Consider the following 25,841-nt stretch of genomic DNA (forward strand, 5'->3'; position numbering starts at 1 on the left):
GTACCTATATTAAAATATTATGTCATGTCGCCCAATCTATATGCGTATTACGATTATTATTGCCCTTTAAAAATATAATTTCAAGTCGAAGTAGTCGTTTAACCAGTTTTATTCTATTTATTGTCGCACATGTCTGCATTTTTTTAACCTTAATAAACCCCATGAAATAAATTAAATTTATAGTGGTACGTGTGAATATACGTCCCAAAGCGTGATTTGTGAGTCTGTACTGTAGCGGCAATTGAGTGAGATTGGTTGATATAATAATAAAAATAATATTGTCCCAGAGATCAAGCGCGTGATGCCACTGACGCGTGGCAGAAGAAAGATCAACTAATCTTCTACAAGGATAAGGAGGAGGAGGAGGATGAGGAGGAGGAGAAGGAGGAGGAGGATAAGGATGAGACCTGCGGGGAGAGATCGTCGCCACCTCGGTCTCAAAACAGCAATCCAAACTTACTGTAAAATCGAGTTTATATAAAGCAGCCCTCCCACGGAGTCACGTTTTGGGTGCTCGATCGTCCCGATCCTGTGCAATATACGTCGAGGGGTGGCTGTGGGTCGAAAGTTGCCGCTCCTGTTGGTGTGTACATGTATAGGTAGATATATATACGAGTTTAGTGTGGCGTGTGCGCGTATATAAAGACGATGCTCAAGCAGTAAGACAGCATCATGGGGTGGGTGGTGGTTTTTGGGGCAAAATTCGCCTACATATACAATGGGTGTGCGTGTGCTCTTTGATTAATGTCGTTTTCCCGCCAAGCCACCTCGACGCCGTTCGCGTGACCTAAACCTTGCTGCATTTTCCGACGACTTCCGTTCGATGACGGAGACTCGCGTCTAGATTGTGTTATTTCATTAATACTTCCAGGCTCCGTTTCCACCATCGCCGCCATCACCTGCGACGAACCGAACCTTCAAACGCACATCACCGATCGGTCTCCAATTTATACGTTTACCCAAAAGTAACAGATGTTCATGCACACTTCGTATATTATGTTTCTTACGATGAAGACTTACAGAACATAAATTATTCCAAAGCATGGTCCAAAGCACCTATTTAAATAATTTGTATAGTAAAATAATTTTATATCGAATCAAATTATTCATCTTAAACGTAAAATAATTCATTACACCCATTACTATAATTTTTAAATTAAAATATTGCCTTCATAGTCATAAATTCAAATTATTACAATTAAAGTGTATGAATTCTAAGGATCTTACACTTCCAGTAAAAAAAGTTTTCACCTCCGAGATATCGGAGCAAAATATGTGTAGTAAATTGTGAATACATTTTGAGCAAAACTGGGTACTTGTTTGATAATGAAAAATTATGTTTCAAAAATAAATTTATCAAATTCATAATAAAAATAAAAATGAACCATTTTGTTATATTCTATAAAACTTACTAATTTGTATCAAATTTAACCATATAATCATTACTCACGGTACCTAATTCAATCCCAATAAAGTTTAGTGAAAATTCAGTAAAAATGATCAATTTCAAGCAACTATTAACACTATTAATAACTTTATTATATAAAACTTAAAACTGATTCAAAATGTAATCTTATATCTTCTTTCTATATAATATGTAAGAATCTAACTTGATTTTGGAGACGAAGGAAAAAGGGTTTGAACCTTCATTATAATAATAATAATAATTAACTAATTACCAATTATTTTCATATATTCACCGATAACGATGTCTGTTTCTTTTTTAAATTTTATTTTATAATCGTTGTATTATTTGTATAGCCAAAAAATAGTCTTATGTTTTTAAATTAAATTATAAAAAAATAATTTCTTCCGGAGGAAGGTCGGGTAGCTAGTATTATATAAAAGAAGTTGGAATATATTAAGATGCATGCACAGCTCGCATCTACAAAAATCATTGCTTAATAATAAATATATATTTTGTTTGTCATAAAAGTATGTACACCTATATTGGGTTGAGGATTATAAGTAATTCGTATTAAGGATTTTGGGACAGTGCGTGTCGTAAAAGCTTAAGACTTTTTATTTATTTTCCCTAATCGTATGTACGTATGCACCAATACGCGTAGGTATATATACCCGGCAGCTACGAAGCATCACGTTTTTTTTCATCATCACCATCATCATCATTATTATCATCATCATAATCATCGTCATTATAACCATCCAAACATCGTGAGATATTACCATAGCTGGTAAACACATACGTATTATGTATACATATGCGTTGCTCGCGCCCGCGTGAGCTCGAGCGCACGCGTGTGTGTGTGTTCGTATACGTGTAATATCCACTCGCTTTGATCGAGCGAGCACCGCGTGTGGTAGAGGGTGAATGTTGGTAGTGCGGTACTCGGTTTCGAGAATTATTTATTTCTAAAATGAAAACGATGGAAAACACTCGGCGCGCATGTTTTTTATAAGAAGACTCTCTCTCCGAGAACACCGATGTATTGTTGCCGTTATTAATTGAATAAAAAAAAGCTATGGATAAAAGGTTTTTCTACGTTTATATATGTATATAAAGGTATAATATATATATATATATTTTTTTTTTATACAGTCGTGTGATATACGTTGGTATTATATATGTATAAGGTACGCATATATAGAATAGGACGTCTTTACAAAGATTAAGTTCCGAGCGAATCTGCAGCTATTCCCACTGAATTGTATGATTAAACATTTTAACATTTTAAATTTTCATCTGCGTTTGCTGGCAACCGTTGTTTGCTGAAATTCTTTAAATTGACAAGCGTTTTTGTTACTCGAAAATCTTTAACGATAATGTATTCTGTGTATTGTAGTTTTGGATGAAACTAAAATACCCAATTATAGAATATAATATTAATATCAATATACATTAACTGTCAAAAAGAAGTCTATTAGTTTATCAATAACTATCAATAATTATATAAATCTTGATATTAAGTATATTTTAACCTATCTATCATGAGAATTTTTCTTTTTCAGTAACGTTCATATAATATAATTATTATTACTAGTGTATGGTATATACATGGTATCTATAACTTTTCAGACTACTTACTATTATTACTTAACACAATTTAAAAAAAAATAATTTTTTTATCTATGAAACAACTTTAATAAGTAGCTTGATTGCATACACTTTAAGCTCGAAAAGTCAGTTTTTTAATCAAGAAAACATGCACAAGGTTAATTATTCATGCAAATTGTACAATATTGAATTATTGAACCATATTCTGCATACTTCTTACTTATATAGTATCTATTTTAAATGTTATCATCTGATAAAAATAACCAAATACTGAAGTACCATTTTAACCTAGTTAATTTTAAGTTAATCTTTTTAGTGACATACATAACAGGAACACCTATTTAACAATTTTAAACTATTAACATAATAATATGTACATATATGATAATAGTTATATTTTTACGAAAACTATTTATCTGAATAATATGGGTGCACACGAATTACGTGTATGTACATTTGTATATATTTTTTTAATTTTCAAATATTAAGCAAGGCGTTAACAGTAAAAATGTAACACCAACTACTTATATTTATTTCATCTTTATTCATAATAATATAAAAACATTACCTTGCGTCCTTGCATAGGATGTATTAATAACCATTTCATACAATATAATATAGATAATATGCGATGTTGAATATTGTTAAATATATTACTCAATATATTATTATCCGCAGTAAATATTAATTTATGAGCCCGGATGACTAGTTTAACTTTAAACATTTGTAAAATCGATTATCTTGTTCATATAGTAATAAATAATAAATATATATATTACATTAGTTATACTTATCATTTTTACTATTTGTCCAACAAGATGTAAGAGAAACTGTTATTTTTCACATCACTAAAATATTGTAGACGATTCCATTGTGGACGAAGAAACATTATGACAATAGTTGATGTTGTAATATAACTTTCTTCAAGTATATACATTTCAGTCACATAAATACATTTACAATACAATATCCTGCAAACTTTATAAAACCATTAAATTCATATACTTTAAAAAAAATACATATTTCGAAGTTTTCTTAATAACAATTATATGTTTGCCAATCTTAATTTAACACAAGATATAAAACCGCTTTTACTTTATCCGCTTTTCGTAGTTCGATTATTATTATTATATTTTCTTATATTTTGAAACAATGCTTTTAACCACACACAAATACTATACAATGGTTTGCAATAATATTGTTTATTGTTTTGAAAAACCAAATCAGCCAATCGTCAACGTGAAGAATACAATTATGTGATCTTTAACTGTTTTTATTCAAATTTAAAACCAATGCAAACAAGTAATAATGAACACCACTGTGGTATTAATTGTCCGACTTCTTATATTATTATATTTTTCAAATATTTCTTTAGTAATTACTAATGAGCATTACAAAATAAAAATAAAAACTTTAAAATTTAATATTTTCACCATTAAAATATTACTCTTTAACACGCCATTATCTGTGTAACACGAGATTAGGAAGTAGGATGTAGTAACGAATGAAATATTTATTTTGTGTACCTACGAGTGTAAAAAATTAATTTGATCTTAATATTATTTATATTAAAACGCCTTGTATACTTATATTCATATTTTTGATATTTGTACTTCTTCAGATTCTAAGGAAATCGAAGTCATTGAAATATAATATGGATAATTTTTTTTAAATTGATCACGATGTTTATGAATTACGTAAAAAATTAAAAATTAAACGCTTATAAAGAATAAAATTGTTTTAATATATTTTATTTTATTTTAAATTGGGGCATATTTTACTAGGAGCATTGTATTAAATGTTCAAAATTTTTTACTTATTAACAAATTAAAAATTTTTAAAAGTCACTTTTATAAATAGACACAAAAAGAGCCAAAATATTTTGAAAATTATATTGTCTAGTTAATATACAAATATGAGTATTTTAAGTATATCGATAGTGACAGTTATTAGTTTTTGAACTTTTACTCTCTCAAGGAAATATTTAGATTTTTAAATTTATTATCAAAATCACCTTCAATGTTTAAAAATCTAAGAATTTTTACCGCTCCAAATGGTGATGACGGACACAAAATAACATATTTAATTTTAAAACTAATACATTCATCTCTTTGCTAAAAAACTCAAATGAAGAATACTTAGTGTGTAATATAGTATAATGAATCTTAATATTATAATTGTACACGATATATCTGACTCTATACTTAAGCCTTGTAGGCAAAACCATGACTAGTTATATAGAAACGCGTCATGGTCCTAAATATGTACTGACAGTTTGAGTATGATGAAATTTATTGGTTTTCCGGATGTTTGTTTACATTTTTAACTTCTCAAACTAATTTCCACGTCAAAATGTTAGTATAAAAGGTGTTATTTATTTAAAAAAATATTACTTACATCACTTGTACGCTAGCGTAAAATTGTTAAGAACGTAAATCCTTGTATTTTTAACTGTAATAATTTATATTAATTTTATAAGTTCAATTATTATAGATTTCATCTTGCATCTATAGTCAATACTGTGTAAATTATTTATTTTGTTGCTTATTGTTAATCAACAACATTATGCTTGAATTGAATGTATATTTAAATGAAAGGAAGCTCACTGGACAAAAAAAATATTTTTATAATACCTAGTGAATTAATTTGATTTTATATGCTAATCCCCACGTGGCTCAATTATTATTATGATTACAATTTGGTATATAAAAATACAGATTATACCTAACGTGATAGCAATTTCACGTTTATATTGTTTTGAAACGATATTTAATCCTCTTAACATTTATTAGTTTAGTAAAATGTTTTATATGCTAGAAAAAAAATGTAATACTTTCAACATATTACTTGGTATGATAAAATTAATATAACTCATAATTTAATATTTTTTATTTATTAGTTCTACAAAATAATATTATAAGTATCTGTGTATTTTGTACATTACATACAACTATACAAAATATGTATAAATTTATGATGTTTAATTTTACGACATTGAGCTAACATTTTTAGTTGTAGTAATTTAAATGATAATCCCATAGCCGAGGGAATTATCGACAAAATTTAAAACTGACGAATAATCCAACTCCTAACTACTATACACTTACACATACTTGTCTTTAATTAATGAATATGGCTGATATGAGTCTATTAACCATATTATGTTCAGAAAAAATATCTATAAATATGACAATTTTGAAAAAATGTATAAGCGTGTACATTTATACTTTCTTCCCTCAGCTTTGAAAACGATTTTCGACACATTTTCTATGTTAGAGTTTGTTGTGAAAAGTACTGAATAGTAGGTTGAAAATAATAAACTCTTTTTTTTTATAAAATTTGTACAAATTTATAATTCTGTTTATTCAGATATTATTTCTTAATTCAATATATTTACAAAAAGAAAAATTACGAACCATCATTTTCGGCAAAAAATTAATTATTTAATATAATAACACGCATTTCTTATAGATTAAAATGTTTTCTAGTGTCTTCCATTTTCCATATAATATTTCTTGTGAATTTTCAATTTTGTATAATTTATTGTATAGAAGTAGTTTAATGATTTGTTTCAAAAATCGTAATTATATATATTTTGTATTTTGATGTTGTATACAAATAATTATAAAAGTTTAGGAAACCATTTTATTAATTATTTATTTTGCTGATTTATTTTTATACAGTTTTCTAAAACGGAAACCAAAGTAGAGAAATCATATCGTGCCTGTGTTTTTAAGACCGTATGAATATTTTATTTTTTCTCCGCCTTTGTTTTTGTAAGCAATCCGGACCAAGTTATAAATATTAAGCAGGGGCTTCCACTAGATTGAAATTGTAATTTTTACGAAAATCCTGGTCGGCCGAACACCGAATTAAGATAATGAACTTCATATATTACACTGTATAATCTGTAGACGTGCTAAAACTATATCCCGCCCCCGGGGTAAACTCCATTTTAAAGGCTTTCCATTAAGATTTCTTTTAATCCTCTTCTAATTAGTGAATGTTTTCCACGCATATAAAATCTCATTTTTTAACAAAACTATATAACCTTATAATATATATATATATATATATACAATATACATATATATTTATTGTTGTGAAATTTCTTCAAATTTTAAAGGTCATGAATTAAGTGTATATGATAATTAGTATTGCATAATGTATTGCCAACCAAAAGTGACTATAACTAGTGAGTACATAAATATTATTATTATTTTTGTTTTTATTTAAAAAGAAATGCAAACACCTAATTTCTGACCTTATTTTTATTTAACTAATTTTTGAAGAACCAGCAGTGGTATTCTCAGATTGGTCAGGGATCCTCTTTATATTCTTTTTTTTCTTCTTGCTGTTAATTAAACAGTTTTTTAAAGGTTTTTTATTTGGACTACTGTCTACCGCAAATACTTTTAGAACGAGAATTTATGGATTTTTTTTCTTTATTATACAGAGAATTTTGTTTGACTTTTTATTATATTTGCTCAATTGAAACGAGTACCATTCAAAATTTCCATTAAACCATTGAGTGTTTTCTTTGGCCAATTCTGAATAAATCTAACCTTTGTCACCACGTTTTTCTTCGCAAATATACCAAACCTTTATAGAATAGTTGATATATTTGTGTATTATTTTAAACAAAACATTTAAAATTAATTTGAGTGGTTAATACTTAGACTACTTTTATATTTTTCTTGTTCCTATTACGTGACTAGGATGCGTTATAAACATAAAATATTATTATAAAACATTAAAACATAGTAATACATTAAAGCGATGATTATAATATTAAAATATTTATTAAATTCTATTATTATATGAAACTGATAATTTGGATTCAGTTGCTCTGTTTTCATTATATGTACTCGTATTAATTTTCATGATAAAAATAGGTACATCGGATTACAATAATGTTTAATGTTTATATTTTAGACTAATGTTATTGATACGTGAGATTTAATTGGCTACGTATTCAAAAAACTATTCATGAGCAACAATGGTTAGTCATATATTTTCTCAACAGTCTATGATGAGTTATGAGTTATGACTATCAAAAAGTTAAAAAAAAAAATAGTATTTGCTATAATCCTTGTGTGTAATATTGAAATATTTTTTTCAAATAATTTTTTAATGATTTTTAGGTATATTTTAGTTTTTTTCCTAAAACAATGTAATTATTAATTAGTATTAAGTATTTCCATATCTCCAATGGGCAACCTACAAAAAATACTTCTGTAATTCTATCTCAACTATTAGACGTGTTAGACTAAATTGTCTATTTTGTATAAAATCATGTATAACATAGGTACCTGCTATTATGATCAATTTTTCAATATTTTAATTTTAAAACAAAAAATATTTTTTTTTAAGTTTATGATCTTAGTTCAAGCTATAACTTTTTACAATAATCTGATAATAAGTTATTTTACCTATTGAAATGTTGACCTAAAGCACATCGTGTTGGAAATACGAATCAAGATTTCATTTTCATCTGTATAATAAATAATAATATTTGACATTTTTAAATGAAAATAGTTGGCATATCATCTTCTTGTTATAGGTCCTTCATAGGATAATATTTTGGTAAACTATATCAGTTGACCAGTTAATATTAATGTCATCCATTATTACAAATAATAATAATTTTTTTGTTAGGATTCATACTATTTCATGTATGATTTTTTGGTTTTTCCCTTCATCAATTAAATTTATTAAAATAAGTAAATTTTTCATGAAAATAAAAATGTATTGAAACAGGTAACACAAACATCTGCATAATTTAACATGACATTATATTTATTTTCATATTATTGAATAAATTACTGTATGCAGTTTACGTCTATATTATCAGATTTCAAGCTGGTAGATATTTCGTAAAATATTATGTCGTCACATGTACATCCAATATATAAAAACAATATTATATTATTATGACTGTACGTACGTATTATAAGTATTGAATATTGGGTAAAAAATGAATCGCACTATAATATTACTTAACTATTAATATAACTTTTTATATGTCTATGCGGAAGTCATTATTGGACATAAAGATGTTTTTTCCCCTATTAATTGTGTATACTTAGGTAATAATTATTCAAATCGATCGATGATTTATTTTATTGTTACAGAAGTATAGCATTCTATGAAAAAATAGAAAAGTCTATAACTATAGTCTATAGAACTTGAGAAATGTGTAAGAATAATGTTATTAATTTTATATCTGTTTCTTTTTTCAGACTTTAATCAAGACGGCAAACCAGACAATATAAGCTTCATGATTAAGAGGGTGAAAGTGCACTCTAACCCAGACCCTACCTACAAGTTCCTAGGGAATTACGGCGTGGAGAAGTTTTTAGAAATATTTTCGGGTAAGTCGAATTCAACTAAATATAGACACACTCTGTGAATTTAACATTCCATAAAGATAACATTCCTGCAGACTGCAGGATATAAAATGATTTTACTACTCAATTGGTATTTTTACGCTCTAAAAGGTCAACACAAAAGACCCTTTAACACCACCGGTGCCATTTTTTATGCATTTATTTTTACGTCTAAACTGATGGGCCTTTTTTTGTTTTATCTTTTTTTCTCATTTAAAATTCCATTTATAACAGCTGCTTCAAAGAGTACCACAAACGTTACTTAATGACTTTGGTAGGGTAAAAAAAGTTCCATCTCCATTACTAACATTGTCAGGGTACAACAATAATGAAATATATAGAAACAAACCTTGGTGGTGAGTTAATGTTAATTCCCAACTAAGAGAAACATATGAATACACAGTCTTAGCAAGTATATAAGTAGGCGTAGGTAGATATAGTTATAGGTTCCATTGATTTGAAACATTAAGATTGAAGTGTTTAAGAGGTGAAATCGCTTAGGAAATGATCACACGTTTATATCTAAATGGTAATAATTTGAGGCTCCAAGGTAAACAGGTTGCCTTGCAAATTATTTTGCAAACAATTTACTATAGAATCCCAAGACTATTAAATAAATTAAATATATTTTACAGTAAAACAACGTAAAACTATATTAATTGTTTAAATTACTTTCCAAGCATTAAAAAGAAATTGTTTCGTTCAATTTTAAATATTTAAACTTTAAAGTAGTTGTTCATGACTTTTGAATGTAATTATTTTGGATTTAAATGTAATTTATGCATCTAAAAAAACAAGTAATCTTTAGATTTATTGAATATTAATAACAAATGTATATATATATATATATATATATTATTTTAGATGAAATTCAATATTTAAATTCAGATCTTGATAATTATTCACATTATTCTGTATATTTGTATCGCTAGTTGTATCTGTGGTAATAATGTAATATAGTTTATAATATAGACACTTTATAATGTAAATTTATATGGTACTAATGGCCAAGTCTTCGCAGCAAAATAAAAATCAATTACACAAAAAAAAGACACGTAATATAGTTTGTATACTTTGTTAAATGATAAAACTGTTTCTAGTTTTATAAAAGTTTAGTTAAGCGAAAAAGCAATTTCAAGTTGGTAAAACTGTATTTACTATACGTCTATACCTAATAAAATAAAAAGTACAATTACTACTTACGCCTACATACAGCGTAATATCTTAATATAATTATTGTAAGAACCTTGAAATTAAAAATTCGTTTAAAATTTTTGGGCACACTGTGTACATTTTACATAAATTTATATTATATATTAGCTACATTATTTACTTGAGTCCGCACGGGTAGTGAATAGGATTTTTAAAAATTAATTACATTTTTTTAATGTGGCAAAAACCGAACAGATGGCGCCATGGGTGTATTTCTTTCCATCTCTCAGATTTCCGGAGTTGGGTCGATCGTGTAAGCCTATAGCCCATAAGCTATTCTTTAGAAAATTATCTACAATATACAAAACGCAGCATGTAAATCGAATTAGTAGTGTCAACACCAACCCGTTACAGACGTAGGCATATTTTCAGTGTTGTATATTTATACATATAGAATAATAATTAAAGTATTATGTATTAAAAAAAAACTAAATGCATTCCTATTTAGCTCTTCCGAGTGTCATATAAAAAAATTAATAATTCAAATTGTCTATTCCTTGTAACTTTAGATTTCATGCATAATTTAAATATCATAATATTTCTAAATTCGAATTATTTTTATGAGTACATGAGAAAGTTGAACAAATTAAAACACTTAGTATTTGATCTGTTATCATATATTATATATTAATACTATTGTATACTTACCATTGTAAAAGTATTTTTAAATAAATATATATGACAAATTAATTTTGTTCATGAACTTAAAAATATGCTTATTTGAGTATAAACAATTATGTAACATATTATTATAATTATAATATATATCAATATCGTAGGAAATTCGAATTATTATAGATTTGGAATATTATGTTCCTCTCTATGCCGTACCTATAGAGCTTGTACAGTCTTATACTCTTATATTTCATATTTATTATTTGAAATATGAATCCTCCTATAAAATTATAATTTATTTTAAAGTTCAATATTTTAATATTTCAATATAAATATAATTATTTAAAGATTGTATACTCAATAGATACACTATAAATACTTTATTATTTGTTTTACTTTATAAAAATCGTAATATAAATTTTAAATATTGTTAATAATTTAAATATAATCTTATTGTTAGAAAATTGTTATTGTCATAGACAATACTTTACTATAATATAAGCTAATGACCCTTATAGCCAATAACCTATATTAGATCAAATAAAAATAATAGTACCTACTTTGTGCAGGTACATTTTTATAAATTTATAATTATTATATTTTATGAAATTAGAAAATAACATACACGCAAATAATATGAATAAGTACATTTAATATTCCTTAAGGCTAATACTTTAAAATTAACAAGTAATAATTCAGCAAAGGTTCTTTTATGTTTGTTTTAAATTACATTTTATTAATTATTTCTTAGATGAAATAATTTAATCATTGATATAATATTTCTAATAAAACCCACGTTTCACTCGTCTAGTGACTAGTATCGAAACTATCGAAATGAAACGAGTGTTCAAGACTTATTTATAGTAATATCTGTTCCATATCCTAGCTTTCTGTTGTTTTCTTTAACTGTAATAAAATACTGTAATAAAATTTTGTATTAATTACGCATAAAATAACACTTTAACAACACAATTATTCTTATTTATACGTATAACTAAGTAACTTGTTCGTGCTTATAATAATATTTTAAAGATTAGATTGACCTAACTTCCCACCGATTTTCAAACAAAAAAATCGACAAGTGAATATTTCTTTTGAACTTTTTCATTTCAATGAAAAAAATAAAATTATAAATATTTAAATAACACCAATTCATTGAATTCTGGCTTAGTATTCTATTGCAGGGTATAGTTAACTAATAAGTTACTAGTAATATTGACGTCAACTAATAAAATATTTCATGAAACTTTTATAATGTAGTAAGTACTAAGTTAGGAATTTAATTATTCTTTTCCCCCAATATTCTTTTTTTTATGGTTATATGATATTTTCTTATCGAATTTTTGAAAGTTTAGCGTACTTTGTACCCTACAAATAATTTTCATATGACAGTTTATTTTTGTATTTATTTTAATTAGACATTTAAAAAGTTCAAATTGTGTGCTGATTTTCATTTGTTATCATATACTAAAGATATCTGTTCAATAAATATAAAAAATAACCGTAAATCAATAAAATAGTAGCACTTATTAGCTACCTAATTCAATTAGATATTAATATTTATAATTACACAACGTAACTCGCTGTATTGAAAACTTAATAATACAAAAATGTTAATGTATTTCATTTGAAAATCTTGCTATATAAATGAAATATGATTGCAAAAAATGTATGATACTACTATACCAGTTATCGTAATAACAGGAAAACGAATATGCTCAGTTCTCACGTTTCATAATACTATAGTGACTATGCGTATCTGGTTACTGATATTCTATTATAATCAAACGACTTTAATCATTACATGATTAGTAAATATTATCATCAAAAATACGTTTCGAGCTATTTAGCACTTTCTGTAAAATTGATATTGATGGGAGGTACATTTATATTTTAGTATAAAATTCTTTTATTTTACGATTACTTTACAGTATACCTGACACCTGCGCTTACGTCAATACTCAATACTATTTATCTTTTTATCATCTAACTTTTTATTCAAACAACGTGTGCTGCAGGATAATATTTTTTTTGTAATTTAAAGTTATCCTTCTATTGTCTCTCATTTTTACATTTTGTTTACTTTATTTTCTATGGCACTTTCCATAACCGCACACAAAATTTATAAGTCAATACCTACTGCCTACTACACTATAGTACGATACAATTCATCAAAACTCGTAGATTGCCAGTGTTAATTCAATTTTCTACACATTTAAATCAATTAATATAGATTACTTTGTTCAAAACATAATAAATTATTTGTATTAAATGTTTTCTAAACAAATAAACTTAAGTACTAATTTTAGATAAAAACAAGCAATACGAAATTCTGCAGTATGAAATTTTATATTGGTTTTACAATGATGTTTTGAGTTTTTGAAATCGAGAAATAGTGTAACATTTACAATGGTGTTTTCCTTTGTATTCCTATTTTTCAGTGAAAACTTTTGAAAAAGTGTTACTTCAAAAGTTTCCAGTAGTGCTACGTCGATTGGAAATCGAGTTTTGTTGGTAATTTGATTCATATAGAAATAGGTACATAATTTTGCGATATTCTTGATAATTTCCAAAAGCGTAAGGAAAAACACAGAGATATAAGTTTCAAATAAATAAAAACATTTAAGCAAGTGCGTGGTTTTAACCGAACTCTACACAGAACCGTTATCCGAATACGATGCTCCAAAATTTAATATCACAACACAAATTCAATACACCCGTTATGTGAATTCAAATACTATATCACTATATCAGCACTTTTTATTTATAAATTACCTAGTAAATTACTTATCTTTTTTCTCCCTCATTTAAATCCATACTTGTACCTATAATGTTTGAATAACAAGCAATTTCTTTTATCAATTCAAATCTATTAATCTGTGTAAAAGTACTATAGCAGGTACATATACTAGCGATTATGTTTACCAATCATAAAAAATGATCTGATATTGTCAATACACTTAAGCAAGTATAAACTAGTTTATAAAATATGCATAGTAGACGTAACGTATTTATTTTTGCAACGGTAAAATAATCAAAATTAAAGATAATAATATGTAGGTAATAGGATTTTTTTTTAAACGTTTTTTAAATTGATATATAATTTTAGGTATGTATATATATATTTACACAACAGTTTATAGGTACATACTACGTATTATGCGTCGTAAACCGCCCAAACCCGTCCAGTATACCTTTTTTTTCACACCTGCTACTTAATATAACATTAATAATTATTATCAAGTTTAATTTTTGTTTTCAGAGGAAGATTACGATGCTTTTTGTTTGGCTTACATGTTCACGTACAGAGATTTTGAAATGGGTACTTTGGGCTTAGCGTGGACAGGCGATTTGAAGAACGCAGGCGGTGTGTGCGAAAAAAACGGAGTGAGTATCTAGAATTTCGTCAGTGGTTGAAAACAAAAACCCATATCCAATAGTAATTATGATTAAACTTGTATTTCAGCATTACCGGGGTAGTTTAAAAAGTTTGAACACCGGTATAGTGACTCTATTGAATTACGGAAAACACGTACCTTCCGCAGTGTCTCACGTTACTCTGGCACACGAAATTGGCCATAACTTTGGCTCGCCTGTTAGTATATAAATTTAATAAACAATATTTATTCATCGTTAGTTTTTATGTTTCATCCATTAATTTAACTGGATTTGCTTGCAGCACGACCCCGAGATCTGTACGCCCGGTGGTGACGACGGTAACTATATTATGTTCGCTCGAGCAACTTCGGGCGACAAGAAAAATAATAATAGGTTTTCACCGTGTAGCTTGTCCGCTATAAATCCTGTACTAAACGTCAAAGCGAGGAGCACTAGAGGATGTTTCACCGGTACATAATATTATAGTTATAATTCAAATTAGTTTTTATTGTTTATTATTATCGTCATTATTATTATTATTTTTTTTTACATCGGCGAGTGTGAATTGTACATACATCATATGTATACACTATACACATTAAGGTAACTTATATTATTCGTTTCTATTCTTAAAGAACCGCAAACATCGATTTGTGGTAACGGCGTCGTTGAACCTGGCGAAGAGTGCGATTGCGGATGGGAAGAGGACTGCAAAGACGCATGTTGTTTCCCTCAAAGGAGATACTCTCCACCGGAAGAACCGCCGTGTAGATTGACACCAAAGAGTGTCTGTAGCCCTTCACAGGTACCCATAATTGTTTAACTCGCATGCAGTTGGAGTTTCTTGCAGTTCGTCGATAAATAGCAAATAAATATTATTTACATTTTAGGGGCCTTGTTGCACGAACGAATGCAATTTGAAAATGGGAGAACTTTGTCGCAATGACAATGGTTGCCGAGATGCTAGTTATTGTAACGGAATGACTCCTACCTGTCCTGCTTCTATCAACAAGCCAAATAAGACTGTATGCAATGAAGAATTTGTATGCTACATGGGAGTAAGTATATTATAATTAATACTTGTACAGTTGTACCTATACATTTATTTTACTTTTTACTATGTTATATTTTTACTTAATTGCTTAATTAATATAATTTTTAGGAATGTACTGGGTCTATATGTCTCGCATATGGACTAGAATCCTGCCAATGTTTACCCACCCCTCAGGACTCTCCAACTAAAGCTTGCGAGTTGTGTTGTAAACTACCCGGTGAAAATCAACCTTGTTTGTGAGTTATACTTTTTTAATTATTATTAGGTAATTAAAACTACAATTTGTATACAATTATTACGACGGGTAATACATAATAAAATAAAAGGTACAATGACAGGACGACTTGAGATTGAGGGGTAACTCTATATATATGAAAACAGAATTCTAATTACCACTTTGTAATAATTACCTGTGACGTCCTTTTAATTAGGTCATCATATTCTTGGAATAACGTGCCATACGACATACCAGATATGTATTCTAAGCCGGGTACTCCGTGTAACGACTACAATGGATATTGTGATGTATTTCAAAGATGTAGAGAGGTATGTACATCGTAATTATTATTAATTTTAAAAATAAGACGTTTATTGAATATTCGATGCCTGTATTAAAATGTGAACATTAATACAATATGAAAACCATTATATTAAATATTTCTTTGGTCTAGGTTGATCCATCAGGGCCTTTAGCAACGCTTCGAAAGTTGTTGTTATCTGAAGAAAGTATTGCTTCATTTAAAAAATGGGCTATAGATCATTGGTACTATTCTGGTCTAATAGTGGCCTCTTTCCTATTGATGCTGGTACGTTTAATATTTTTTTTATACTTAAAGAATAATATTAATGATTTTAATATAAATATACATAAATTTAATTATTGTAATAGGATATAACATAATGTAATATTTAATGTTTAGTGTAAATTTATTTTCATATTGATGTTTTTGTTTATTTGATTTTTTTTTTCATAAATTCAATTGCGCATAAAATATGGTGTGTTCAGGTTATTCGGAATTCACATTGTAAGTCATTCTGTGTATGAAATACAGATCCTAAAATCCAGTATTTACTTATACAGTATTTACCTTGTCCGGTTTTCCGCAATGTAGACTACAATATCATAATTCACCGACATATAGGCACCTTAGGGCTTAAACCATAATAGTATTTATTGGTATACATTGTATAATTACCGAAATCGTAGGCGTTATATTATTATGATATATAATATAACCGTACCTATATTATCAACCATAATAATTACCAGTGTCTAATATTACTACTATACAAATTTTTAGGTTCTAAGTACGCGGTTGTTTGGAAAACGATCGGATCCAAAATTAAAATCGGTGACGATCATTCACAGTTCGACCACAGAAACTGTCCGGTTGCCAGCTGACGGTGACAATCAAAACGTTACCGTTCATCCCGCTGCCGTGCGTTCGAAACTTCCATTGAAAAAACGAGTACGTGAAAAACGTAACGTAAATAATAACAACAGTCCCGCAAAAAAGAGTCGTAAGAATGTCGCAGCGGAGGAAGAATCGACGACGGAGACGTCTTCGCCCAAAAAAGTCGGCCCAGGAGCCCAAAAGAAAGAACGGAAGACAAGGCGAAAGAAATCAAAAGGCGTCATTGACTACAGCATCGTCCAGAACAAAGTGCTAGTTGCGAACAAGAAAACGCCTGAAGACGACCCGCTGGGCAAGGTTCGCAATTGGCTGTTGAACTCGCATCACATCGAGGCTCTCGGTGGCACGTTGAGAAAGTCAAAGTCTTCACCGGCCGGTTTCACGAACCCTCCCGAACCGCCCAGACCGGTGGCCAAAGCTCAACAAAAAACCAAAGACAATCAAGTTAGTTTACAGGTAGTGTACAAGCCCCCATTCAAGTTTAGCGTCAAGCTCAGCAAGTCCAAACCGGACCTAACGAAAGACAAGCGGCCGGACCGCACAAAGCAGCGCGCGGCCCTATTGATCAGGGCCAATAGGGCGCGTGGTGGTGGTGTCGCCGCCAGTGCTTCCAAGCAACAAGCGAAGAAGCAGCAGGCCAACAACGGCAGCTGCAGCAGAGCCGCCCCGCAGGAGCCGAAGAACGCGTCGACCGCGGTCACTGCCAGCAGACTGCAACCGCCGGAGCCCATCTACGAGAACGCGGCCATCGACTTGCTACGCATGTCGTCTACGGAACACGATGGCCACCAGCCGATATTCCCGGTGGCCGCGTCGCCGCCGAACAAACAGAGGAAGTCGTTCGCGGGTGTGGACGCGAAAACCGACGAGGCGCCCCGATCCAAGCGGAACAGCGTGCCACAACAGTCACTGCAGCAGCCGAGTACGTCGGGCAACAGCAATCTGATGCGGTTCCCGTCCACCGAGAACAAGCATCAGGCCAACAGCAACAGCTGCCCCGCGCCCGCCAATAACGCGACTAATAAATCTGATGAAAACCGAAAAGACGAAAAAACGTGATAGGCGCGCGACGAGGTAATTTTACGATTTTTCTTTTAAAATTATGTTAATATTAATATTACGATGTTATTCTTCCATCATCATTACGACCGATCGTGTTAGTCTTTACGTTAATTTCGTTCATCGAATTCCGATCGAAACCGTCGGGAACCCAACACATAGCATGCCTACCGCATCGGCGCTCGTGATCTCAGTCCCGAAGTTTCCCCTTCACCCACCCACCCACACACTTCCGATTTCGTATTCAATATCTCGCTGACGATGACAATTATTATAATATAATCGTCCACAGGTCACCCACAGTTCCGGTCGCCGATTAGTCGTGTACATAATATATTATTATTATATTCCATCGCCGTGGACTGGAGAATCGGTCGTAGGAAATACGTGCGTGTGTCAGTTTTTCCGAATCATTTACGTTTCGATTTACTCGATCCCGTCGAATCGCAATTTTATATCGTTTTGGCGTACCGTCGATCGACACTACTTTGTGATAAATGTTAATAGCGCGACGAAAATGAGGAAAAGCTGACTAATGCAAAATCTACATTGCGAACGACAATATTTCGTAGGGTCTTTTTATTGAGCGTATTACTCTCTTTTTTTTACGCGTTTTCCCATTCCATTTGTGTATGTGTACTATGTAGGTATAACCCGAGATTTCGAATACTAATAATGCATAATAAAAACACGAAAACGCATCCATCACAAATATTATTATGCAACACACTGTTTGTTGTAGGTAATAAACGAAATTATAGTCATTTTTATTATTAAATGAGTTTCCCTCCTCCCCTCCCTTCATTCGTTTTTATTTCGTTCCTCGCTAACAACAACAGTTCGTTTCGGGCTGCAGTGGGTTTGAAAAATCTACAGAGACCTTTTTATTTCTACATATTATTATTATTATTATTATTATTATTATTATTATTACTATAAACTAACCCCAATAACAACATAATAATAAAACGACCCGCGTCGTCGTGATTGATTCATCTCGAGTTTGGCGTAACGTCTATAATTTTTTCTCTCCGGTGCAATAATAACGTATTATAATAATATTATTCAAATCGTCAGTATTATATTATTAATATATTATTCTCGCCGTCGTTTAATTTTAAGAATATAAAATTGTGTACAATTATTTTGTCGTACGGATGTATATTAGGTATTTATTATTTATAGAAGATCTCTTGTTTTGTTTTAAGTTTTTTTTTTTGTAATTTTTTTTTAACTACATGATGGCAACAGTGCATGTAAACACAACACTATTGCCTCGTGTAATAGGAACAAACCTCGCCTTTTTTTAAATTTTATTTTATAGTATTCAAATTGAAAATCTATATGCAATATAATAAGGTAAAAAATAATGAACTACTAATACGAAGAATATAATATCTTTTAACTTGTATGCTGTCAGTTAGGTTATTCGTTCTGATTCTGTTATGACATAATAATAATAACAACAATAAGGAGTCTTCCATTTCATTCGTTTTCCTCACATAACACATACATGCATATTCGATGATATGATAATAATATTAAGTTTAACATAAACAAATTTTTACATTGTTTATTGTTTGTCGCTCTACCTACTTAATTGTGTGTTTTCCATTAAATAAGTATTTAACTAAATCGATAAAAAATAACTTTCTACCTACACTTATAACTATTAATCTAATAAAATGAAATAAAATATTACAAATTGTATTGATAAAATATTATTTAATTATGAACAAAGATAAATTTTACTTTTCGATTTAAATACAAAATTCGCCATGCCGAATGTCCATTATTTACTACAATTCGAATGTTATTTTAATCGATAAAATATTTGCCAAATTAACTGTTTAATATTTTTTAAATATTAAATCAAAAAACTAAAGCAAATTCCATCACGATATTCGTAATAATTGAAGAATAATATTATATTTTAATGAATATTGTAGATGAACAAATTTTAATTTCATCGATAAAATTCCAAACTTTCCTCAAATTTTTTTTACATAATTTTCAGTTTATATTTTTTGACTAACCGACACCTTAAATTATTTTTTATTCAATTTGTTCAACAAAACGTTAAATTTACAAAACAATGGCTGTGTTGTACTGATATTTTTACTGTAATATTATAGAAAATAATGTGTGTCTATCAATCAGAATGATAATCATGTATTAGTTTCTTGCATTTCATTAAATAGCTCAACGTTACATACTTATTCCTACTGCAATGTCGTTTATACATTAAAATTATAAATTTTGTTTTAATTAAAAATAATATCTGTACATACAAATTAAAAATTATAAATGATAATATGGCGTAATACCTATTGATAATTCATTGTATATTAATTTCTGTCACTCGTATAGAATTGACGACTATATTATATAATGTAAAACTGTATATAATAAAATAGATTATAATTCTCTGATTTTTACAGATTTTGTTTTAGTGTAGTATAATTTTTTTAATAGCTAAATTTACACGTGTTTAAAATCGTTTCACTGTTTTTTTATTTTTTATTTACTACATTAAACAAAAAAAACAAACAAACAAATACGTTAACGCTTTTTCATTAGTAATAATTTGAAAATAAAACTTACCTAACATTGTTATACATAAGATTTTATTATTCCTATAATGATCACGCTATTTTTTTTTTAACTTTGCTAAATACATTCTTCAGTGCCAAAATTAACATTTGGTAACATTTTTGTGTGCGTTTAAGAGTTATTTATGTGTTAATTTTTTCTTATTATTATTAAAAACCGGCGTGTAGATAAGACATAAAAATTATTTTGGACGGCAAAAACTACAATATTTACATGTGTCGTCTTATAACTAATAATTATTGTAAGAAGTTGTCGTGTGTAATTTTCAAGACGTGTAATACCTATGTATATTTGTATTTGTTTGCGTATAAGCTTCGAAATGTGTAATATTTATATTGTATTGATTTACATTATTATTTTTTAATTTTACGTAAACTACTGATTATGCTTAATTGTGATATATTACGCGTAACCACGAGAGTTCCGTTTTTAGATTATTTTTTACACTTACGAAACCGATTGTATTATATTTTAACAATGTACCGATTGTGCAGTATTGTGATTTGTTAAGTTGTTTATTATTATTACTATTTTTTATTTCATTTAATATTATTTTAAGATTTCATACTAAACAAAATGTGATACCCTACTTAAATGTATGTCCAAGTCCAACCATCTAAGTATTTTGTATGACCATTAAATGGATTGTATACTTACCTAAACGCGTGCATTACAATATTTTTGTCGGGTAACGCTAGTGTGCGGCTTACCTACCTACTAATTTAACGAATCCTTAAAGTCCTTCTTATAGAAATAGTGATTTAGACTTGATTAAATTTTGATGACTCCTTGTTGTATGCATAATAGGCTGTGCCTATACGTGCAGGTCGAGATAGGTACCTATACTTTCAACGGTGTACATACTATATATTTATATATAATCCCATCCACGTGCGTGCTTACGATGATAATAAAAATGCGAAACGAATTCATGCAAATGCGGGGCGGTAGTAACAATATAATGGTTTTTACTTTTCTAATTAACTCTGGTGTGGGTTAATTATTGTACGAGTTATAACTACCGAGCTGATAATTAGTGTAATAAATATCGCGCAAACATTTTATCAAGTTCCCAGTTGTATAGGTAGCGCGTGTTTGTTTAAAGTTATTATCCATCATATTATAAATAACTAAATAATACAAAATATAACACTTTAAACGAGTGTATAAATGGCAATTGCAATTCTTTAGCAATTGTTCAACCCAGTGGGTAGGTAAGTATGGTATATTTTAACACACAATAGGTCTGTTTTATGTTTTCGCAGCGCTGAAGAAGTATATGGCTGGCATCGAGTTTGAAACTTTAAAGTTAGTTTAAGTAGGTACAGTGGATTTAAATAATATTACGATGGCAAAAACCAAGTACGTATAAAAGAATGTTTTGCAAAATTAACTCTTCTCCGGAAAAAGTGTTTTTTGCGTAGTATGCTGCGCGTATATGCAGCGTAGTATTCTGCGTATTAACCGATAACATTATTTTCGACTTGCACGTCGTTTTATTTGAACAAAAAAACATTAGTATGACCAAAGTTATCACAACTTGAAGAAAAACAAAACGAATCTAGTAATTTGTTCTTCTTGTAAAATCACATTAACATACTTTGTTTGAAGCGACGTAGGCGTATACTGCGAACTACATAATAATGGGCACGGAAGACACGAAAAATTAAATTAAGGAAACTGGTATTATGTAAGTACCTACTAACAGACAAACATTTTTTTCTTTTTAAAATAAAATTACTTTTGTTTTTCTTTTTAGTCTTGAAATTATAATAATACGAAGTCTATATAATATCCGAACAACGCAGCCTGCTCTAAAATATTAACTGAATAAAATACCTATCAAAACTTTTCGTGCATTTCTCACTTAGTTTGTATAAACTTAGAGCCTCATATTCGAAATAATAATTGTTTGTACTGACTTTTAATGGATTGAATTTGTTGATGATTTACGCGTAAATGCGTAATCTTCGGGTTCTGCCGTAAGGCGATGTAGAGAAACTGTCAACAGTATTATGCAACTAGCGATTTTCTAATTCGGCGCCTATGAGAAACGTTGAACAAAATACAAGGGATAAAAAATCCCTAAATACAAATCAGAAATCGATTACATTTATCATTATTATCTGAAAAAAAAGGCGATGGCCATGCTCGGTGAGTCACTCTGTATATGACATTTTCTACTATGACATTACGCACATAACAATGATACAAGCAGCGGATGAAGAATTTTCCGATAGCATTATCATGTTATACTATAGGTACTCAGAGTGCGATGGAAATATATAACTGACAAATTCAATTAACCAACTATAATAATGTGTAAAAAACGTTTGATCTTATCGTACATATTACGATAAAAACACAAAATAATTAATAATTCTGATATAGTGTCATGATATCACTGACTTTTGTTCGAGGTGCTTGAAACATAAAACGCTGCAGTTACAAGTGTTACAACAAAATGTTTTTGCGAGCGTAATTTTTATTAGCAACATAAAATATATTTAATTAATATAAGCTGATTTCGTTATCGTATTTTTTATGAAAAAGTATACTCACGTATACCTATACATATACGTCATACATATATACCTATACATAATACATATTTAAATACATGTATATATATTATATTATTATTATTTCACTTTCTATATATAGATGGTATTATAATTATAGTGCGTAACGACCTGAGTCATTAAATGCGGGGGAAAAAATAATATTTTGTAACACGATATAATGCGTATATTTTATTTTATGTTTCGTATCGCTTTTGTGGATAGTCATTAAAAACGTTGAAGTAATAATCACAACTATTATCGTACATTTTCATTTAATTTATGAGTTTCCAATAAAGATAAAATATAATTTATCATCACAATATATTATTATAACGTGTAAATTAAAAGCTTTCAAAAAGGTATTCAATATAGTGACAAAATGTTGTGGGCACGTGAGCTGTAAAATGAAAATATACCCAGATACAGTGAAAAATTGAAATGTAGGTAAGTAAACACTTTTAACGATTATTTTTTTTATACAACGAGAATAAGACACTAAACTATTGATAAAGCATTATGTAAATATGACCTTTTGTTCATTATTAAATTCAGACTTGGGTATAACAAATGAAATATTCTGTGAAGGAAGTGTTTTTATTTCGTAATCGTTAATACAACTAAAATGTCCATGTAAATGTAAAATAATAAATTCTGTTATTACGAGTCCTTTAGTTTTGCTTAAAAAGTGTATGTCAACTCAACAAATGGCCAAGATGCGGAAGTTCAAATAATTAAATAAAAACATTTGTAAAATGTCAATAACGTCGTTTTATATTTCCAACGATTTGTTAATGATTCAGAGCGATGAAAATTGTGAATTGTATTCGAATATTTTTATTCAAACAAAGTTGAATAAATTTTAACTCCAATTTAAAATGAAATTATTATATCTCGATGCAAAACTTTTTAATATTAGTATAGATATTAATAAATAGCAATACTTATTATTAGTTTGCATTTAGACACATGAAGTTTATTATATTACGTACATTTGTAATTAACCGTATTTTATAAGACATTTTAAAAATATAGAAAATAATGTTATTTTAAAACGAGAACCAAAAACAAAAAATGTATATAGTATTATAGATATACAGTAATAAATGCAGATAGATAGTCTATAACTATTTATATAATGGACAATAGTAAAGTATGATTTAAAAATCACTTTTTGTTAAATTTAAAACAGTTTACGCGCATTGAGTGGAATGAGTGGAAAATGGTAAAAAAAGTAGTTAAAATAAGACCTAAAGTTTAGGCATTTGTTTTTTGTTTTTGTGCATACAGGCAGAAACGGCCAAGAATATAACATAATATCTTATGTACATATATTATATATATATATATATATATATATTAATCACTTAAATTTACTAAAATAAAAATAATAATAAAATCATTTTTTTTTTACTAATTATAAAAGTAACTCATGACCTATTTTATATTATCAATTTTCGAATTAAAAAAACGTCTGCGTGTTCGAAATTTAAGGTTTTAGCTTAACGTTATTAAATAATACCTAGCGCGAGGAGATCAGCTTTTGTACTAACACACATCACAGAAATAATATAATAAACTATATTATCGTATAATAACAACTAACGTAGGTATGGACATATCTATCGTTACAAACCGTTAGAGCTATGCCTTGATATTATATTTTGTAATCGTATCGGCTTACACAAAATATGATCCGATGCTCAACTGTCGACGTACTGTTTTATGACGACGATGATGATGATAGTCGTCGTCCGCACGTCATCGATCACGGACCACAATGACCCTCAGTTCTCAGTCATCACCGATGATCGGACTAAACAATAATCATGTAACATCGAACTATATATTTTGAAGCGTTATCCCTCGACCGTTATCTTGTTTTTGAAGTCTTGACGAGGGCGCATCATCGTTGCAAGGTACGCTATTCCACGTCATTTAAAATATTATATAATTATATATACTTTAACATGGCCTCGAAAGTATTAGGTACGATAAGACAATACCTAAAAAATATATTATTGTGTTGTTTAATGATACGCAGTAGCGTCATCCTTTCGAAATCAGTCTATTATCTCAGATGAATTAAACTCGGCTTATTAATTGTTTTGTTATTAAAATACATAATAATAGTTGACTTGACATTGCCAGTATAACGCAATTATTAACACTAGACATATCCTGTCATCCGTGTCAAGTACTCGCGTCTTTACTTTATTATAAACAATTATTAGACACAACTTTCTTACAACTATAATTTATATTATAATTATAAATTATAGTACGTCTTATTATACGTTGACATAATAATGTTTAAATAATACAAACACGTTTACACGGCGTTAAGAATTGGCAATTTAGGTACATTCGTGTCGTGTGAATCATTTCACGACATTTTATGGGTATAATTATTATTATATTTTAAACTTATGACATTGATTATAAATAATCATTGGTCATATAGTAATGTACATTACTAACGCATATAACCTATTTAAATATGGTACCTTTACTGCTATTCATGTAATT

General features: G+C 28.9%; 1 protein-coding gene across 1 annotated transcript in view; it reads left to right on the forward strand.

Annotated features, from left to right (window-relative positions):
• The window catches only part of LOC111031842 (disintegrin and metalloproteinase domain-containing protein 10-like), a 79,239-nt gene extending 60,322 nt beyond the window's left edge, over window positions 1-18,917 (forward strand). Inside the window, exons 5-14 of the mRNA XM_022311951.1 lie at window positions 9,259-9,390; window positions 14,495-14,619; window positions 14,699-14,827; window positions 14,912-15,080; window positions 15,246-15,415; window positions 15,501-15,668; window positions 15,773-15,900; window positions 16,096-16,210; window positions 16,336-16,470; window positions 16,966-18,917. Coding sequence (XP_022167643.1) covers window positions 9,259-9,390; window positions 14,495-14,619; window positions 14,699-14,827; window positions 14,912-15,080; window positions 15,246-15,415; window positions 15,501-15,668; window positions 15,773-15,900; window positions 16,096-16,210; window positions 16,336-16,470; window positions 16,966-18,138 — 2,444 coding nt within the window. The 3' untranslated portion in view covers window positions 18,139-18,917. The remainder of the gene's footprint in view (window positions 1-9,258; window positions 9,391-14,494; window positions 14,620-14,698; window positions 14,828-14,911; window positions 15,081-15,245; window positions 15,416-15,500; window positions 15,669-15,772; window positions 15,901-16,095; window positions 16,211-16,335; window positions 16,471-16,965) is intronic.
• The last annotated feature ends 6,924 nt before the right edge of the window (window positions 18,918-25,841 follow it).

This window comes from Myzus persicae, unplaced genomic scaffold, assembly GCF_001856785.1.
Source record: "Myzus persicae strain clone G006 unplaced genomic scaffold, MPER_G0061.0, whole genome shotgun sequence".
Classification (NCBI taxonomy): Eukaryota; Metazoa; Arthropoda; class Insecta; order Hemiptera; family Aphididae; genus Myzus; species Myzus persicae.